The sequence below is a fragment of the Oncorhynchus masou genome, chromosome 15 (genome assembly GCF_036934945.1).
Source record: "Oncorhynchus masou masou isolate Uvic2021 chromosome 15, UVic_Omas_1.1, whole genome shotgun sequence".
Lineage (NCBI taxonomy): Eukaryota > Metazoa > Chordata > Actinopteri > Salmoniformes > Salmonidae > Oncorhynchus > Oncorhynchus masou.
Window position 1 is genome coordinate 51,229,068 of NC_088226.1, and position 16,208 is coordinate 51,245,275.

At 43.2% G+C, this 16,208-nt stretch overlaps 1 protein-coding gene across 2 annotated transcripts in view; it reads left to right on the top strand.

The window, feature by feature from the left end:
* Positions 1 to 16,208, top strand: part of LOC135556414 (FAS-associated factor 1-like) — an 89,038-nt gene that overhangs the window by 41,212 nt on the left and 31,618 nt on the right. The window contains exons 9-13 of one of the 2 annotated variants that reach the window (XM_064989607.1): positions 9,772 to 9,867; positions 9,954 to 10,113; positions 10,213 to 10,276; positions 10,393 to 10,474; positions 13,896 to 14,050. In XM_064989607.1, coding sequence (XP_064845679.1) covers positions 9,772 to 9,867; positions 9,954 to 10,113; positions 10,213 to 10,276; positions 10,393 to 10,474; positions 13,896 to 14,050 — 557 coding nt within the window. The remainder of the gene's footprint in view (positions 1 to 9,771; positions 9,868 to 9,953; positions 10,114 to 10,212; positions 10,277 to 10,392; positions 10,475 to 13,895; positions 14,051 to 16,208) is intronic. The other variant, XM_064989608.1, reaches the window with a different exon arrangement.

Consider the following 16,208-nt stretch of genomic DNA (forward strand, 5'->3'; position numbering starts at 1 on the left):
GAATGTTGAAAATATAAGGCTTTGAATTGTCTAATTTATAGATTTAGCAGCTAATTGATTGACTTATTTGACCTACTTCTGTTTTATAATTGTGCTTTACGCTCAAATTGAAATGTTCTAAGATTGTTGGGATGCTTTTCTTTTTTTTTGTACATGAAAGCAAACCGGGTAGGAGCTTACTTTTGGAGAACTTAGTTATTTCTTTCCGTACTTCACGTCCCTGGTACTGTGCCTTCATTGTGTGTAGCGCCACAAAAGGTTAGCCTACATAAAAATGACATCCGAGCAGGAAGAAACCTCTTGTTTTGGTTGGCAATGTGATTCAGTGAGGTAACTTGATATTTCAAATGGAAAGGAAGTGAAATATAATCACAGAGAGTAAAGGGAAATGCAAGCAACCTGGCCACAGAAATGATAGGGTGATGCTCATTTGGCAGTATAAGCCTATATCCATGGTGCCTTACATTATGATGAAGCTGATGCTCAAATCAAAAGATGTTTGGGATTGGCTGGGATGAAAAACCAATAAAGGCACATTTATGAGGAAACAGTTGTTCCTTGAGGTAAAGGGCCGTTGACTCCCTTGGTGTGAAAGATGATTGGTCTGTTGTGAGACCTTCTTATTACAATTTCCTTCCTTCACATCTCTGAGAAATCAAGCCCAGCCAGGCGGTAGGCGCTCTGGCCGTTCTGATTGACAGGGCGATCCTGCACCTTTGGGAGTGATTGACAGACAGTGGGACATCCTTATTAGACTCTTGTTTTCTCTGCTGCCATAATTGCTGACATTTATCCAGTGTTTCATGGTGTTTGCTAATGTATTAATGCAGCCACTCTCAGAGGGCTCCGCGCCCGTCGCCGAGTCTCCCGGCTTTTAATGGATTCTCTAGTTGACAGGCCCGTGCAGGCTTATTGGGGCCTGCTGGTTGCCGTAGCGACAGGGCTCAGTGATAAGCTGAGAGAGAGCCCCCTGTGATTGCTGTCTTTAGGTGACATTCAGTGGGCCTAGACTCTGTGAGGGGGACATGAGCTCTTTGGAGGAGAGACTGTGTAGGCGGTCTCTATCCATCGCCCTCTAATGACCAAATACATTTGCTAATGCTACTTTGATTCAGGGCTAAAAGTAAGGCGGTCTGGTACCGTGTCCCAGAAAAATAGATAGTGGGGGGTTAGGCTCATGTTTTACCGGTACGGCTATCACAATAATTCAAACAAAATGTCAAAAACAGTAGGCTATTACACAATTCTTTGTCATTAGTGTATGTCAGAGGCATGAAAAATGAGCGAATGGACTTGAAAACAGGTGGTATAGCCTATGCTCCACATTTTGCGAAGGCAGAGATGGGTGGCCGACAACACGCTCGCGGACAGCAGTATACGCATACTTTCTGGCCTAATGACATTTGCCAAATGTCATTACACTTTTTGGTGTCTTGTGTAACAGATGTCTTCTATTCACCACTGTTCTAGAGGATGAAATGTGCACTGGTAGCCTAGTAAAGGAGCCCTTTTGAAGTGATTATTTCACATTTGGAAGAGAACATGACTGGTTGTGTTTGCCACAATAAAAGGTAATAAGTTGTAAAAGTTAAATGTAAAATCTTTACGACCTGGCCCACACAGATCCTATGGAATTAATAGTGATTATATATGTATTTCTATGATAAGGCCCACTTTTTTGGGTGCATGTGTGAGCACAAACACAGGTCCCGTGCCGGGAAGACATTTCATTTACTTTCACCCCTGCATTGATTGCTCTAATACATTAAAAAAAAAATCATTCAAAGTGTTCCTCATTATCTTGGCCACTTCTTGGATCCCCAAGTCTGTGAGCATAGTTGTAGGCATGTGACAATTATGGAATTTGGAGTAATGTGGCAAATGGCCACAGTTGCCAATTTTTTTGAGCTTGAAATGCACCTTCTCCTAAAATGGAATTATTTAGAAGTTTGACGATTTATTTGAGTTCACGGTTATTGTCCATGATTGTCGGTTATACGATAATTGTGCCAGGGCTACATGGTGGTAAAACACCCCGCTGTTGATCCAGCAGCAGACCGGCATTCCTTTCCCACTGTGACTCTCTGTGGAGAAGCCGGTGATCAGAGTTGCCTGTGTGAACCTCACACACTTGGTGCAGGACCCCTGATCCTAATCAGGAGTGACATATCTGCAGCAGCAAGGAGGAACCTGAAAAGGGACCAACAGGTGTTTAGGGTGGGGCTTCTTTATTCTTTTCTTCTCTTCTCCTCGTCTTTATTTTCTCTTTCTCAGGCTCTGTTGTCCCCCTTCATCAAAGAGTTGTTGAACAAGGTGCTATTGGGGCTCTGGGTGCCGTCAGTGCAGCTGTCAGTGGTAATTATCTCACTCACAGCCAGAGACCTAATCCAAACACTGCCTGAAAAAAAGAAACAGAAAGAGAATAAGAGAAAGAGGGAGAGAGGGAAAGAAAGAGAGCCAGCGAGGGGGGCTGAGAGAATTATTTCCCTGCATCGCTCCCCAATGCTTAGAAGCTTCAATGCAAGTGTTAATTAAAAGAATCCAAAAAAGAGGAGCTTGTTCATTGTGTAAGGATGGAAGAGAAGGTCAGTGTGGGGGGGGTTAACCTCTCCCCTATGCCTTGCGGCGTTCCGTCACAGAGCTGTGGAGCTGCACTTGTCCCAAAGCATCAGTGGAAGGCACAGGGTCAAAGCTTGGCTTGGGTGAGCGCTCAACTTTTATTCCTTTTTTTGGGCACACATGTCATCCCTCCCCTCAAGGTCCCCCATTGACTGGGGAAGTGATCAACTTTATTTCTACACATATTAGGGCCTCGGAAGAGGAAAGCCTCTTATTGTCAAGGGGGTCCACTCGGCCGCTGTTAAATTCTCACGTTTGATTGCCACTCGATTGTCGAGGCTAGAGGAAAAGAGCATGGCATTCCTTCACATCTCAAAGCCGTCGTCGCTGTCCTGCTCAATGGGTCAGCCTCTCAAACCCCTGTGTCAATCATTTTCTATAACAGCACTTTGCTTTCTATGGTCCACTGTTTGGAAATGTGCTATTTCAAACCAACAGTGTGTCAACCTAACTCAATTTACAGTCTAGAATATGTCCATCCAATTCCTTTTTATAAATTAATAAAATCAACATGGCTACATAATGTCTCCACCATTTCCTATGACCGAAAACAGCTTCTTGCATCTCCGCCTGATACGGCAACTGGGGCCTCGCTCCCTGCCATCCAGAACCTCCATACCAGGCACAATTTGTCAGTCTCCAGCCACCCAGGCCATAGACTGTTCTCTCTGCTACCGCAGAACCCTGAACCAACAGGACCCTGAACAGCTTCTACCCCCAAGCCAAAAGACTGCGAAATAGTTAGCCAGGTGGCTACCTGACAATCTGCATTGACCTTTTTGCAATAACTCTCTTGACTAATCACATATGCTGCTGCTACTGTTTATCTATCCTGTTGCCGAGTCACTTTATTCCTAGTTATATGTGCATATTTCCCTCAATTACCTCGTATCCCTGCACTTCGACTCAGTACTGGTACCCTATGTATTTAGCGAAGTTATAGTTAAGCATTGTGTACTTATTACTTGTTATGTGTATAGGCTGTTATTACATTTCTATTTCTCTAATTACTTTTTTCTGCATTGTTGGGAAAGGCCTCTAAGTAAGCATGTCACTGTTAGTGTACACTTGTTTACAAATCATGTGATTTAATAAAATAAAATTGTGCTTACCCTGGCACCTCCATTACCTTGTACCCCTGCACATCGACTCAGTACTGGTACTCCCTGTAAATAGCTTGTTATTGTTATTTACTGTATATTTATTCCTCGTGTCACTGTTTATTTTTTATTGTTTTAATTTTTTATCTTGAACTCGTTATTGTTGGAAAAGGACCTGTAAGTAAGCGTTTCACTGTAAGTCTACACCTGTAGTTTAGGAAGCATGTGACAGAACATTTTATTTGATTATACAAGGATATTTAACCCGCTAAAGAATTAGTGTGGATAGATTTTTGTTATATGAACAATGTAAGGTAATTATGCTAAGTTTTCTACCTAGGTGTTCCAGTGCTCTTTAGTTGTCTCAGCCTAGGCCTCTTCTGTAATGTACATTTTGCTTTTAATTAGTTGTGAAAGACAAACACTATCTGCCATGTGAGTTCCACGGCCCACACATACTGACAAGGCCACATAGGAAGGCCATGACTAGAAGATGAATGACTTTGGCTGCTTCTTCTACACGGCTTTTCTGCTTCTTCCCCTGGCCCTGTGCTGCACAGCAGGGAAATGGGTATGGACCACGGCAGGATATTGCTCATGATTTATTTGTCAAGGGAATACTGTGTTTCTGGTGTTTTTTGCTTAGCCGTTTAGCGAGTGGGAATTTGAAGTACAATGGTCAAGAGAGAACCTTATTTCTAGCGCCAGAAGTAATTACCAGTAAATTCTCAAATGACTGATGGCTCTCTGATATTTGGGCATGTTGTTTTTATAAGCCAGAAAAGCATGTGGTGACTGAGGACGAGTGGTTATGCTATTTTCTGGCTGAATCACTTTAAAAGAGATGTGGAAAACTCCAGCAGTCACTCTGCTTTTGAAACTCAATTGCTGTTGCATGGAATTGGCTCCTGATTCAACAATTCCCAGCTGGTCTTTGTTGGCTATAGCACCTGACAATAGCAAAGATTTCCACCCCCTGCTGTTGACTGCCAGGGACTCTCCCTTTTATCTGTCAGTGTGTCAATCACAGCATTCTGTTTAAACCTCCAGTTAATGCCACGCGTTTCTCAAGCGGTGAACGAGTAGGTCAATACATTTTTTTACAGTATTAATGAACTACAGTCGATGAGTGATGACTTGGTTTGCTAATGTTGCTTATGAACAGATTAATACACAGTATTGCTGAGTAGCGATTGTTTGTGACAATGCTTTTATTCATGCTCTTTGATATTGTCAGTGATGGTTTTTCGTTGTGGTCAGATTCAGATCGGCCTTACATGCGCTCACTTCTGTTTTAGACTGTCATACTTAAAAATGAAATAAAGCCTTTTAACACATGCCGTATTGATTTATGGCTGTGCTCATACCTTTCTCGGAGGGCAGGTTAGTGAGCAACACTGAGGTAAAAAGGTGGCTGCTAGTGTTGCACAGTATACTGAAACTTTTGTACCTTTTTGATACTTGAACACGAAAAACAATTCGGTATTCCAATTTCTTACTTTTGGTACTTCTGTCATGTGTGTCACGTCGTCTACTGATTTTGAGAGCGGATCAAGTCAATCAGCGCAACCGAATTCCCCTTATTATAACGCACTGTGCCTGCCCCACTTACTGCTAGCTCTGTCCTGTCCTGAGAAACCACTGCACTGGGAGTAGGCTGCATAGAAGTTAACACACTTAAATAATGCAACATGGCATGTAGAATTGTAGAACATTTTTTTTTTGTCCTGGTGCAAACATTTAACACCTGCTCTTTCCTTGACTTAGACTGACCAGGTGAATTGAACTGACTGTGTGTGAATGACATTGTCTTAATGAGACCGCACACATTTTTATATAGATAATATACACAGTTTATATAGACTTTTTTATAAGGTTTTTGTGCTGCCTCTTGGTCCTACCACGGGCCTGGCCCAGGGGCTTCGGGCCTGGTAAGCCCCGGCTTTAACCCGGTCCTGTTTACATTGCAAGAAGATACCAGGTTGCTTCCAGCTTTGTAGGCTAACTTTCCTTGCTACCTTACAGCTGAAGCTAACATGAATTATTGTTTGTGATATGCAAACCATAACACTAAATATTGCTTATTGTCACCAAAAAGTGATTGATTAATTTCCTCTCCCCGCCTCATCTCTGTCAAGATAATCTTTGCTCTAGCCTCAAACTGACTGTGTGTGAATGATGTCATAGGTCTTAGACTGCACACATTTTTATGAAGGGCGAGATGGCTTCTTCTATGCAAATGTTGTTGATCAATACAATAAAGTCCCAAATGTAGCCCAATGAAATCAGCCAAAACAAGCTCAATAACTCAATGCATGCATATACTCCTATTGAATATACATTCACCTGTATTATGAATTGGCCTCTGCTACATCTTGATTTACCCAGTTTACCATTTAAATAAATTATTACTGTTATGTTTTTAGATTTGCTAACTGTCAATTTACTGTATAATTGATTCATTAATAATGCATCTTGATGCAAAATATTGATGATACTGAACTCAAGATCTGTCTGGATCAAGTGCCATTCTGTGACTTTGGCTAATATTATTTTTGTGGCCGTGGTATCATTTTGGTATCGCATAACGTGATACTAAACCTGGTTTAGGTATTGAAGTCAAAATTCTTAGATCGGGACAACACATGGGTACTGGGGTCCCATCACTCTCCTTAGCCTCTACCCTATCCCTTGGTCTAGCCGTATAGACCGTCTTTAATGAGTCCCACCTCTGTGGTAGGTGACATTTACAGTGTCTATAGTTCGGTTGTCCATAAACCTTAAATATATATTCCCCATAACAGGCTGGATAAACTTTGCTTTCTTCTAATCATATCAGAAAATCTAAATGATTTATCTGTGAATGCTGAACTTGGATCTACTTCTCCCTTGACTCCTCCTTTCAGTGGGGTCTGAAATTAACACCCTTGATAAAGATGACCAAAGAATTACTGTATATAATATAAGGTTGAATCATACTATACCGGCTCCGGCGCTTGTCCGATGTGGCAGGGCTTGCAAACTATTAGACTACAAAGGGAAGCATAGCCGCGATCTGCCCAGTGACTCAAGCCTACCAGACAAGCTAAATTATGTCTATGTTCGCTTCAAGGTAAGCAACAGTGAAGCATGCATGAGATCACCAGCTGTTCCAAGCGACTTTGATCACGTTCTCCGCAGCCAATGTAAGACCTTTTAAACAGGTCAACATTTACCAGGCCTCGGGGCCAGACGGATTACCAGGACGTGTACTCCGAGCATGCGCTGACCAACTGGCAGGTGTCATCACTGACATTTTCAACCTCTCCCTGTCTGAGTCTGCAATGCCAACATGTTTCAAGCAGGCCACCGTAGTCCTTGTGCCCAAGAAAGCGAAGGTAACCTGCCTAAATAACTACCACATAGCACTCAGGTTGGTAGTCATGAAGTGCTTTGAGGCTGGTCATGGCTCACAACACCATTATCCCAGAAACCCTAAACCCACTCTAATTTGCATAGTGCCCCAACATAGCCACAGATAACACAATCTCTTTTGCACTCCACTCTGCCTTTTCCCACCTGGACAAAAGGAACACCTACGTGAGAATACTATTCATTGACTTCAGTTGACTTCAACACCATGGTGCCCGCAAAGCTTATCACTAAGCTAAGGACCCTGGGACTAAACACCTCCCTCTGCAGCTGGATCCTGGACTTCCTGATGGGCTGCCCCCAGGTGGTAAGGGTAGGTAACAAACACATCTGGTAGGCCTGATCACAGTGGTAGGCCTGATCATGACGATGATGTGAGAGCCGGTAGGGAGGAGGTCAGAGACCTGGCCTTGTGGTGCCTGGATTACGACCTCTCCCTAGTTGATTGTGGACCACAGGAAAAAAGGAGCACCGAGTACATCCCCATTCACATCGACGGAGCTGTCAAGCTTCAAGTTCCTTGGTGTCCACATCACCAACAAACTATCATGGTCCAACACATTAAGACAGTCGTGAAGAGGGCACTACAAAGCCCTTCAGGAGACTTTGCATGGGTCCTCAGATCCTCAAAAGGTTCTTCAGCTGCACCGGCGAGAGCATCACTGCCTGGTATGGCAACTGCTTGGCCTCCAACTGCAAGGCACTACAAAGGGTAGTGCGTACGGCCCAGTACATCACTGCCATCCAGGACCTCTATACCAGGCAGTGTCCGAGGAAGGCCCTAACAATTGTCAAAGACTTCAGCCACCCTAGTCAGACTGTTCTCTCTGCTACCTCACTGCAAGTGGTACCGGAGCGCCAAGTCTAGATCCAAGAGGCTTCTACCCCCAAGCCATAAGATTCCTGAACAGCTAATCAAACGGTTACCCATACTATATGCATTGTCTCAGTATTTGAATTGTTTATTTTATACAGCCATTTTTGCTCCTCTTTATCAACTGTCAATCATTTCAGACCCCACTGTATATTTATACTGAAATAAAATAAAGGACACCCCTTAGTGGATTCTGCTATTTCAGCCACAACCGTTGCTGACAGGTGTATAAAATTGAGCGCACGGCCATGCAATCTCCATAGACCAACATTTGCAGTAAAATGGCCTTACTGAAGAGCTCAGTGACTTTCATCGTGGCACCGTTATAGGATGCCACCTTTCCAACAAGTCAGTTCGTAAAATCTCACTACCAAGTTCCAAACTGCCTCTGGAAGCAACATCAGTACAATAACTGTTCGTCAGGAGCTTCAGAAAATGGATTTGTATGGCCGAGCAGCCGCACACAAGATCACCATTTGCAGTGCCAAGCATTGGCTGGAGTGGTGTAAAGCTTGCCACCATTGGACTCTGGAGCAGTGGAAACGCATTCTCTGGAGTGATGAATCACGCTCCACCATCTGGCATTCTAATGGATTAATCTGTGTTTGGCGGATGCCAGAAGAACGCTACCTGCCCGAATACACAGTGCTAACTTTAAAGTTTGGAGGAGGAGGAATAATGGTCTGTGGCTGTTTTTTGTGGTTCAGGCTAGGCCCCTTATTTCCAGTGAAGGGAAATCTTAATGCTACAGCATACAATTACTTTCTAGATGATTCTGGGTTCGACTCCGGGTATGGGAACGCCTTTTGGTGGCGCAGGTAGCCTAGAGGTTAGAGCATTGGGCCAGTAACCGAAGGGGATTTGATCCAGCAACCTGAGCTGACAAGGTAAAAAATCTGTCATTTTGCCCCTGAACAAGGCAGTTAACCCACTGTTCTCCGTTAGGCCGTCATTGTAAATAAGAATTTGTTCTTAACCGACTTGCCTAGTTAAAGGTTTACATTATTTGTTTTTTTAAATAGTGGTTTGTTGAGATCTGTGTGGAAGAACTTGACTGGCCTTCACAGAGCCCTGTCCTCAACCCCATCGAAAATCTTATGGATGAATTGGAACGTCGACTGCAAACCAGTCCTAATCGCCCAACATCAATGTCCGACCTCACTAATGCGCTAGTGGCTGAATGTGAGCATGTCCCTACAGCAATGTTCCAACATCTAGTGGAAAGCCTTAAAAGATACCTGGAGGCTGTTATAGCAGGTCATGATTTTGTAATGAGACGTTTGACGAGCAGGTGTCCACATACTTTTGGTCATGTATTGTATAAATGCAACATGCAACAATTTCAAAGATTTTACTTAATTACTGTTCATATAAGGAAATCTGTCAAATTGCAACCTCAACTTGTTAAATCTGTGACATTTTGTTACAGAATTGCACATTTTATAGGGCATTCTGTCCCCAGCACAAGGTGCACCTGTGTAATGATCATGTTGTGTAATGATCATCTTCTTTATGTCAGGTGGATGGATCATCTTGGCAAAGGAGAAATGTTCACTAACAGGGATGTAAACAAATGTGTGCGAAAAGTTAGAAGGTTTTTGTGTGCATGGAATATTTATGGTATTTATTTTTTATTTTTAATGCTTTACATGTGTTTTATTTTTGTTCAGTGTATTTTAAAGGTTAAAATTGGAATGAATAGATTAAGTTCATTCATATTTTTTATTGTAAATATTTTTTACTGATCTCAGTGATTTCTATCCCCAGATGACACTAGCTGCCTCTGGAATCAGCTACCCCTGCCATCACCTCGGTGTGTGTCGAAGGTCCTCACCAGCCAACACCCGGGCGCCCACAGAAGAGGTAGAGAGAGAGAGTGACACACACACACACACACACACGCACACTTTATTTGGCCTTCTTTTACATTTTCTATTGTGTTTTGATAGGTCAACAATACTGAAGTGAATGTGTTTATACAGTGCGCAGATGTTCACATGGTAAGTGACAGCGAAGGAGATGACTTTGAGGATGCATCTGAATTTGGAGTGGACGAATCAGAGATGTTCGGAATGGGGACTTCTACAGGCTGTCGGAAAGCCCCCTTGAGTACGTACCTCACTGAGTGTGATGCTGCCACTCGATTCAAAAAGCTTGATTTATTGTTTATCAATCTGTTATTAAGCTAATGCTTTTTACTCTCTGCAGTGCCAGAGAACACTGAAAATGAAGTAGATGCCTTACTGCACTTTACTGCTGAATTTACCACAAGGTAGGTTTTTAGTATTGTTTTATCGTTAGTATCAAAAGGGGTCTATGCTTCTTAAAAGATGTGGAAGTTCATGCATTCTTGCTTATTGATCTATCTCCTTTTTGTGTTTGCTGCAGGTATGGAGAATGTCATCCAGTGTTCTTCATTGGGACTTTGGAGGCTGCATCTCAAGAGGCCTTCTATGGCAAAGCCAGAGATGTAAGTAACAATACAGGAGCCTGCCTCGGTAGTATGATTTACAGGTTTACAGGACATGATACTATACGATCATTGTCAATGCTTATTTATTTTGTAAGTGCTTGGATGGTTTTTAAAATAAAAAGTTGGAGTGTTTGTTCAAAAAGAGCAACCATTTGATTCCTCTCATAAAGCTCATAAAATGTGTTTCACGACAGCTGCCACTTTATTTTTAGCCCACAATTTTTCTTCATTTTTCTGCTTTGTCCTTTTAACGAGGGTTGTATCAACTGACAGCTTGTGTGGATTACTGTCTTATTAGAATGGGAGAACACAGCAAGATGTTTGGGGGGTTTTAGACCATGAGGCAGAGGCTCGGTTGGCGTCTTGCCTGTCTCCCAGCTGATATCCTCTTCGCTAAGCCAGTGCAATATGGCCCCCTCGCTGTGGATATCCTCTCTGTGGTGCAGCCGGAGACTGTACATTGTGTCAATGAAAATAAACCAATATGAAGGGACACATGCAGCTGACCCCCAGCTCACTGCCTGTAGGCCTGGAGGAGATGAGACTGGAGAAACGCACACACATTTGACTCCCACTGATGTGACCATTGGGTGTCAACTATACTGAAACCTCCCCTCCCCAACCACCACCACCGTCCTCTTGACAAAATTGGTCTAAATCGCTCCCTTCTTGTCATTGCAACTAGTTGTTCATTAAGTGGATATTGGAACGGTGCACATTTCAGGAGAAGGGGGGCCGTGGAGAGATTTCTCAAAGGCTGACGGGCTAATCACTAAGTAAAACACTACATTTGATGAAGTGTTTCTGGAGGGGGAGATGCGCCTCAATCCAGCCTTAATGAAAATGCTTTGGGCTGCTGAGCCCTCCAGGGGCTCAGCAGTAAGGCTCTTCAGACAGGCCACCCATCACTGCCAAGGCTCTTCTTAAATCCCCTTAACGGTGTGGTTAATCGGAGTAACCCTGCTCTCACTCGCACAAAGACACGCATCAAAATTCATAGCAGTGCCGGGGTGAGGGTTTTATCACACTCAAGTATCCTCTTAAATCCCCCGTAATTTAGCAAAAGAGCAATGCGGGGGAAAGAGGAGAAATCGATACCAGGTAGGGAAATGGATAAACATATTTTCATTCATCCCTCCCTGCTCTGGTGAAAGTGATCATTTTAGTGGCTTTTAATATTTTCATTTGTTTCTACTAGAACAGTTCCAGTCAGGTAAACTGAAGCCCAGCTGAATATTTAGACTATTAGTTTCAACTGTGTAAAGACTATTATTTTAATGCAATTCTACAATTGAATGCTATTGCTTTGTATTCACTTCATTTTTGACCCTGTTATTGCGCCTAAAAAAAAACATAAATTCAGAAGTAGTTAGACTAAATATAGCTATTAATACAAAATCATGTGTTTTCAATCGGTTCAATTATGTACCTACCATCTGTTAAAGCGTTGATCTGAATGTGTGTTCTCAGTGTGTGGGGTCAGGGGAGCAGTAATTTGAGGTCTTCATTTTGAAGTGTTTGCTTTTCTTGAGGCTGCTGTGGATGATCACTTTCACCCGTTTCCTCCACTCTCCAACATGGGATATAATTAAAAATGTCCTCCCACAACACAGTACATAAACTGGCTGGCTGTCACAAATGAGATATGGTAGTGTGTTTATCAGGGGCCACAGTTATCAGGCAGGTGTATTTTTACCTTATCCTCTAATGACCCATACTACAGAAACTCATTTGTAAAACTAAACAAATGGCTGTTTTCTCACTGGTGTCGTGTTGCATTCTCATAACAATCTGTGTCTGTGTGACGTGGTTAAAGATGAGTTAGGTTCTACATTTTGTTCTCAGACTGGTCTTCATCTTGTCACTCTATTCAGCCCCCAGTGGAGCACCTGTGTGGGAGAATTCCTACTCATGTTGCAGATAATCTTATGGTCCAGGCCGGGCACAAAAAAGCAGCCGTATGTGAGCTGAGCCCATTCTGGTTGCCAGCTCCTGGCCAACGGCTACCTGGTTCACATGGCTCTGGTCTACACTAGAAGAGGAACAGAGTGAACACTGACAGGGTGCTGTGTGAAAATCACTACAGTCTGGCTCACAGAACAGATCGGTTTTCTCAAGCTTCTTCACTCTCCTCCTCTTCCCCTTGTCTGTATGGTGAACAGGTGGGATGATTCACACCAGCGGCTTTTGGGTGACTTTCTAGATCGGGTTGAACCTAGTAATTTAGTTTTACAGGCGATTTGTCCCTGCTTAGAAATGCACTACAAAAGATGAAACGTGAAAGAAGATGGGGAACAGTTAGAGAAGACCGTTTAAGTAAAACGAACTTTGTGATTGGGTGTTATTAGAGAAGAGGGCTTTTCCCTTTTCTTTACAGAATGTATGTTTTTGAACCTATGGTTTGTGAAAATGTCCTCCAGAGACTTAGCACTTTCTATAAGTTGCAGAGGGACGAGTGTGTGTGCGTGTCCATGCGCCTACGTGCACGTATGTATAAGATAATGAGTGTGTGCGTGTCTCATTTCGTCTTTTGTGAGAAGAAAGAAAAAAACTCTCCTCAAGGCTGCATTTGCTTGTCTTCTCAGCATGAGTGTTTAATCTTTTCAGGGCGTTCAATTGGGCCACTGAATTAGCCCCAAGCTCCTTCCCGCTAGGAACCGGGGAGCTTATTCTAAACCTCTAATCGCTGAGCAAACACAGCAGTGCTCTCCCACTCCTTTTCTACACAGGCCACAATATAGCACAACTTTCTTTTTACTTTCCCTCACTTTTCTGCCTGTGTGGATTTTGCTTTTGGTATATAGAGCAGCTCCTGAGAAATGAGCTCCTTCGAGTGTTGTAAGGAACATAGGGGGTTGGAAGGACATTTGAGTGAGTGTTCTGTAATTTAGAGGGCTTTATTTCCTACATCATCCAGGAGAACCTTTTGTTTGTGGCTGTGTTTGTTTTTTAATGAGTTGTCAGTGAGTCTTGAGAATCTGTGGCTCATATGGTGTCTATCCATGGATTTAGAGCATTGTCAATATTGTCCGCTTCTGCTGTTAACCTGAGAAGGCCAATGGCATTTGGTGTAAAATAAAGTGATTTTGTCTGTTTTTGTTTTCTCATTGGCCGCCTCAAAGGAAGTTTTATTTACTCCCTGTTCATTTGATTTTGTGTGTTTTGCGTTTGACTGGTTTGGCCTTGTCTGTGAAAGCAGTCTCTTTACTCGCGGTCTCCTGTCGAACGACGTTCGAAAGCTGTATAAAACCTCTCCCTTCAATGATAATATAACCAGACTCTGAGCAAGGACACTTGTCTCCCCTTTCCAGTGCTGTGTTGGGTGAAGCCCCTGTTTCAGGGTCTGGCTGGTCATTAACTCATTGGCTTCTAAATCCTCACACCTCTAATGAAATACCTCTGCTGTCCGTTTCCACAGAGAAAACTGCTGGCAATCTACCTCCACAACGACGAGAGTGTGCTCGGCAACGTCTTCTGCTCCCAGATGATGTGTGCAGACTCCATAGTGTCCTATCTGAGCCAGAACTTCATCACATGGGCCTGGGATGTCACTAAAGAAGCTAACAAAGCCAGGTATGTCTAAGTATATGCCCTCATCACATCTCAGGAATCCACTACTGGAGAACAGACTGAATATTAGATGATCTGAGAAGTGGATAATATTCAGCCCCCAGTCGCCAACTCCGCACCACCTTCTCTTTAACTCAAGCCCCTCTTCATCGGGAAGGGGGATGTGTGCTAACAAAAGCACTTGTGTTTGCAGTATGAGGCCCCAATTGGGCAATCTTCACTAATCTGCCTCAATGGAGGGTCAGTTCGAAATGAAGCTCACATGAAGTCTGCGTTGCCTGGGAGACCATATCTATTTACCCAAGTCTGAGGGAGTTGTCTTATCAACGTGACAACAACTTTATCTCTCCTCCGTAACTTCACAACAGTTAGTTTCTGATTCACAGCATATTCCAACTCCTGCTTTCCACCTAGGCTGTGGCTGTTCCAGTATGTGACTCCTTGTGCTTAGCATTACCCAACTACACTCTCAAGCCTTCCACTCTTGACCCCAAAGCCAGGCTGGCCTCTCCCTGGCCTTGCTCTCCTCCTCCCCTAGCCAAGGGGGAGAATGAGGTTGCGGCCCAGGTGTGATGTCTGCTGTGGGGAGGATGGAGGAGGAGAGGGCCCGGCCGGTAGCCAGATGGAGGTTTGATTGGGGCACAGCAGCAACCTCTTGCTCCGCGGCAGGCCCTAGATTTTCCTTCCACTAGACTTCAGGGCTAAGCCCACCCCCTGGTAGGAGGCGTTTACGAAAAACCGGGGGTGAGGCTCAGACACTGACCTCACTCCTTTTTTATTTCCTTTAAGGATATTCCTTCCCTCTTTCTGTACCCTTTCTCCCTTTGCTTCTTGCTTTTTGCGCCCAGCTGAGCCTTTTTATTGCAGATTAAAGGCAAGCAACATCTGGAGCTGTTTTCCCCAAGTTCTCACGCACTCATCTCTGCACCAGTATCCCTGCACATTGTAAATATGGTATTGGATCTGACCCTGTATAATAGCGTCTCACTTCTCGTGTTCTTATTTTTATTTCTTGTATGTTTTTGTTCTGCGTAATGTTATTTTTTTTGTGCTACATTGATAATGATTATTGCTCTGTAAGCTCTGTTGGGGTTGGAGCTTGCAAGAAAGGCATTTCACTGTGACATTAACACTTGAAACTCTTAGGTTAATCCTGAGTCACTGATGATGGGCACGAGTCACAGTGACTAACTATTAAGAAGGTATCCTAATTTCTAGGGCCTCATAGCGTAAAATGATCCACTTAGGTTGCCTCTGTCCTCTTAGTTTAGTTATTAATTATTATGGTAAAAGCCAGATCTGCTGAAAACATGCCAATTGTCACCCAAGGGAAATGTCTCTGAAATACCACATGGACACTGAACCTCATACACAGCAAATATTGAACATATTTATGAATAAATGTACTCTGAAACTACATCTTTCATTTTGTAATCTGTTTTGCTTTTGATTCTATGTTTTGTGTTTTGACTGCCCACTTTCGTACCACATCTCGTCTATTTTAATGCATCTTATGGTGCTGTACTGATCAATAATGGAATTGAACTCATTATTCAACACATTACCAGTGAAGGTTATCGTGCAGTCATCCGACTTTTTCATAAGCTCTGTGTATTCAAAACAAGAGAATATCCGGAGAAATTCAATTTTCCATTCAACACGTCTGCACAGAAAGTGTCTGTTTTGTGTGAGTAGCGTCCGGTTCCTATTCCACGTGATTGACTAAAGCACACCTGGAGAGCTTGTTGGCTGCTCACTGGGGTGGGGTGGCAGCAGTCTCTCAAGATCTCACGCATGACTGATGTAAAGACGTGAACCTAATAGTCCAAGGAAACATGAACATTTTGTGCGGAGATAGTGAGCTGATTTAGAGCCTCTTTACACTACCTTGACGACGCCACCTACACAGAACAAAAATATAAACGCAGCATGTAAAAAGTTGGTCCCATGTTTCTTGAGCTGAAATAAAAGATCCTAGAAATGTTCCATACGCACAAAAATATTATTTCTCATTGTTGTGCACAAATCTGTTTACATCCCTGTTAGTGAGCATTTCTCCTATGACAAGATAATCCATCGACCTGACAAGTGTGGCATATCAAGAAACTGATGAAACAGCATGGTCATTTCACACGTGCACCTTGTGCTGGTTACAATAAAA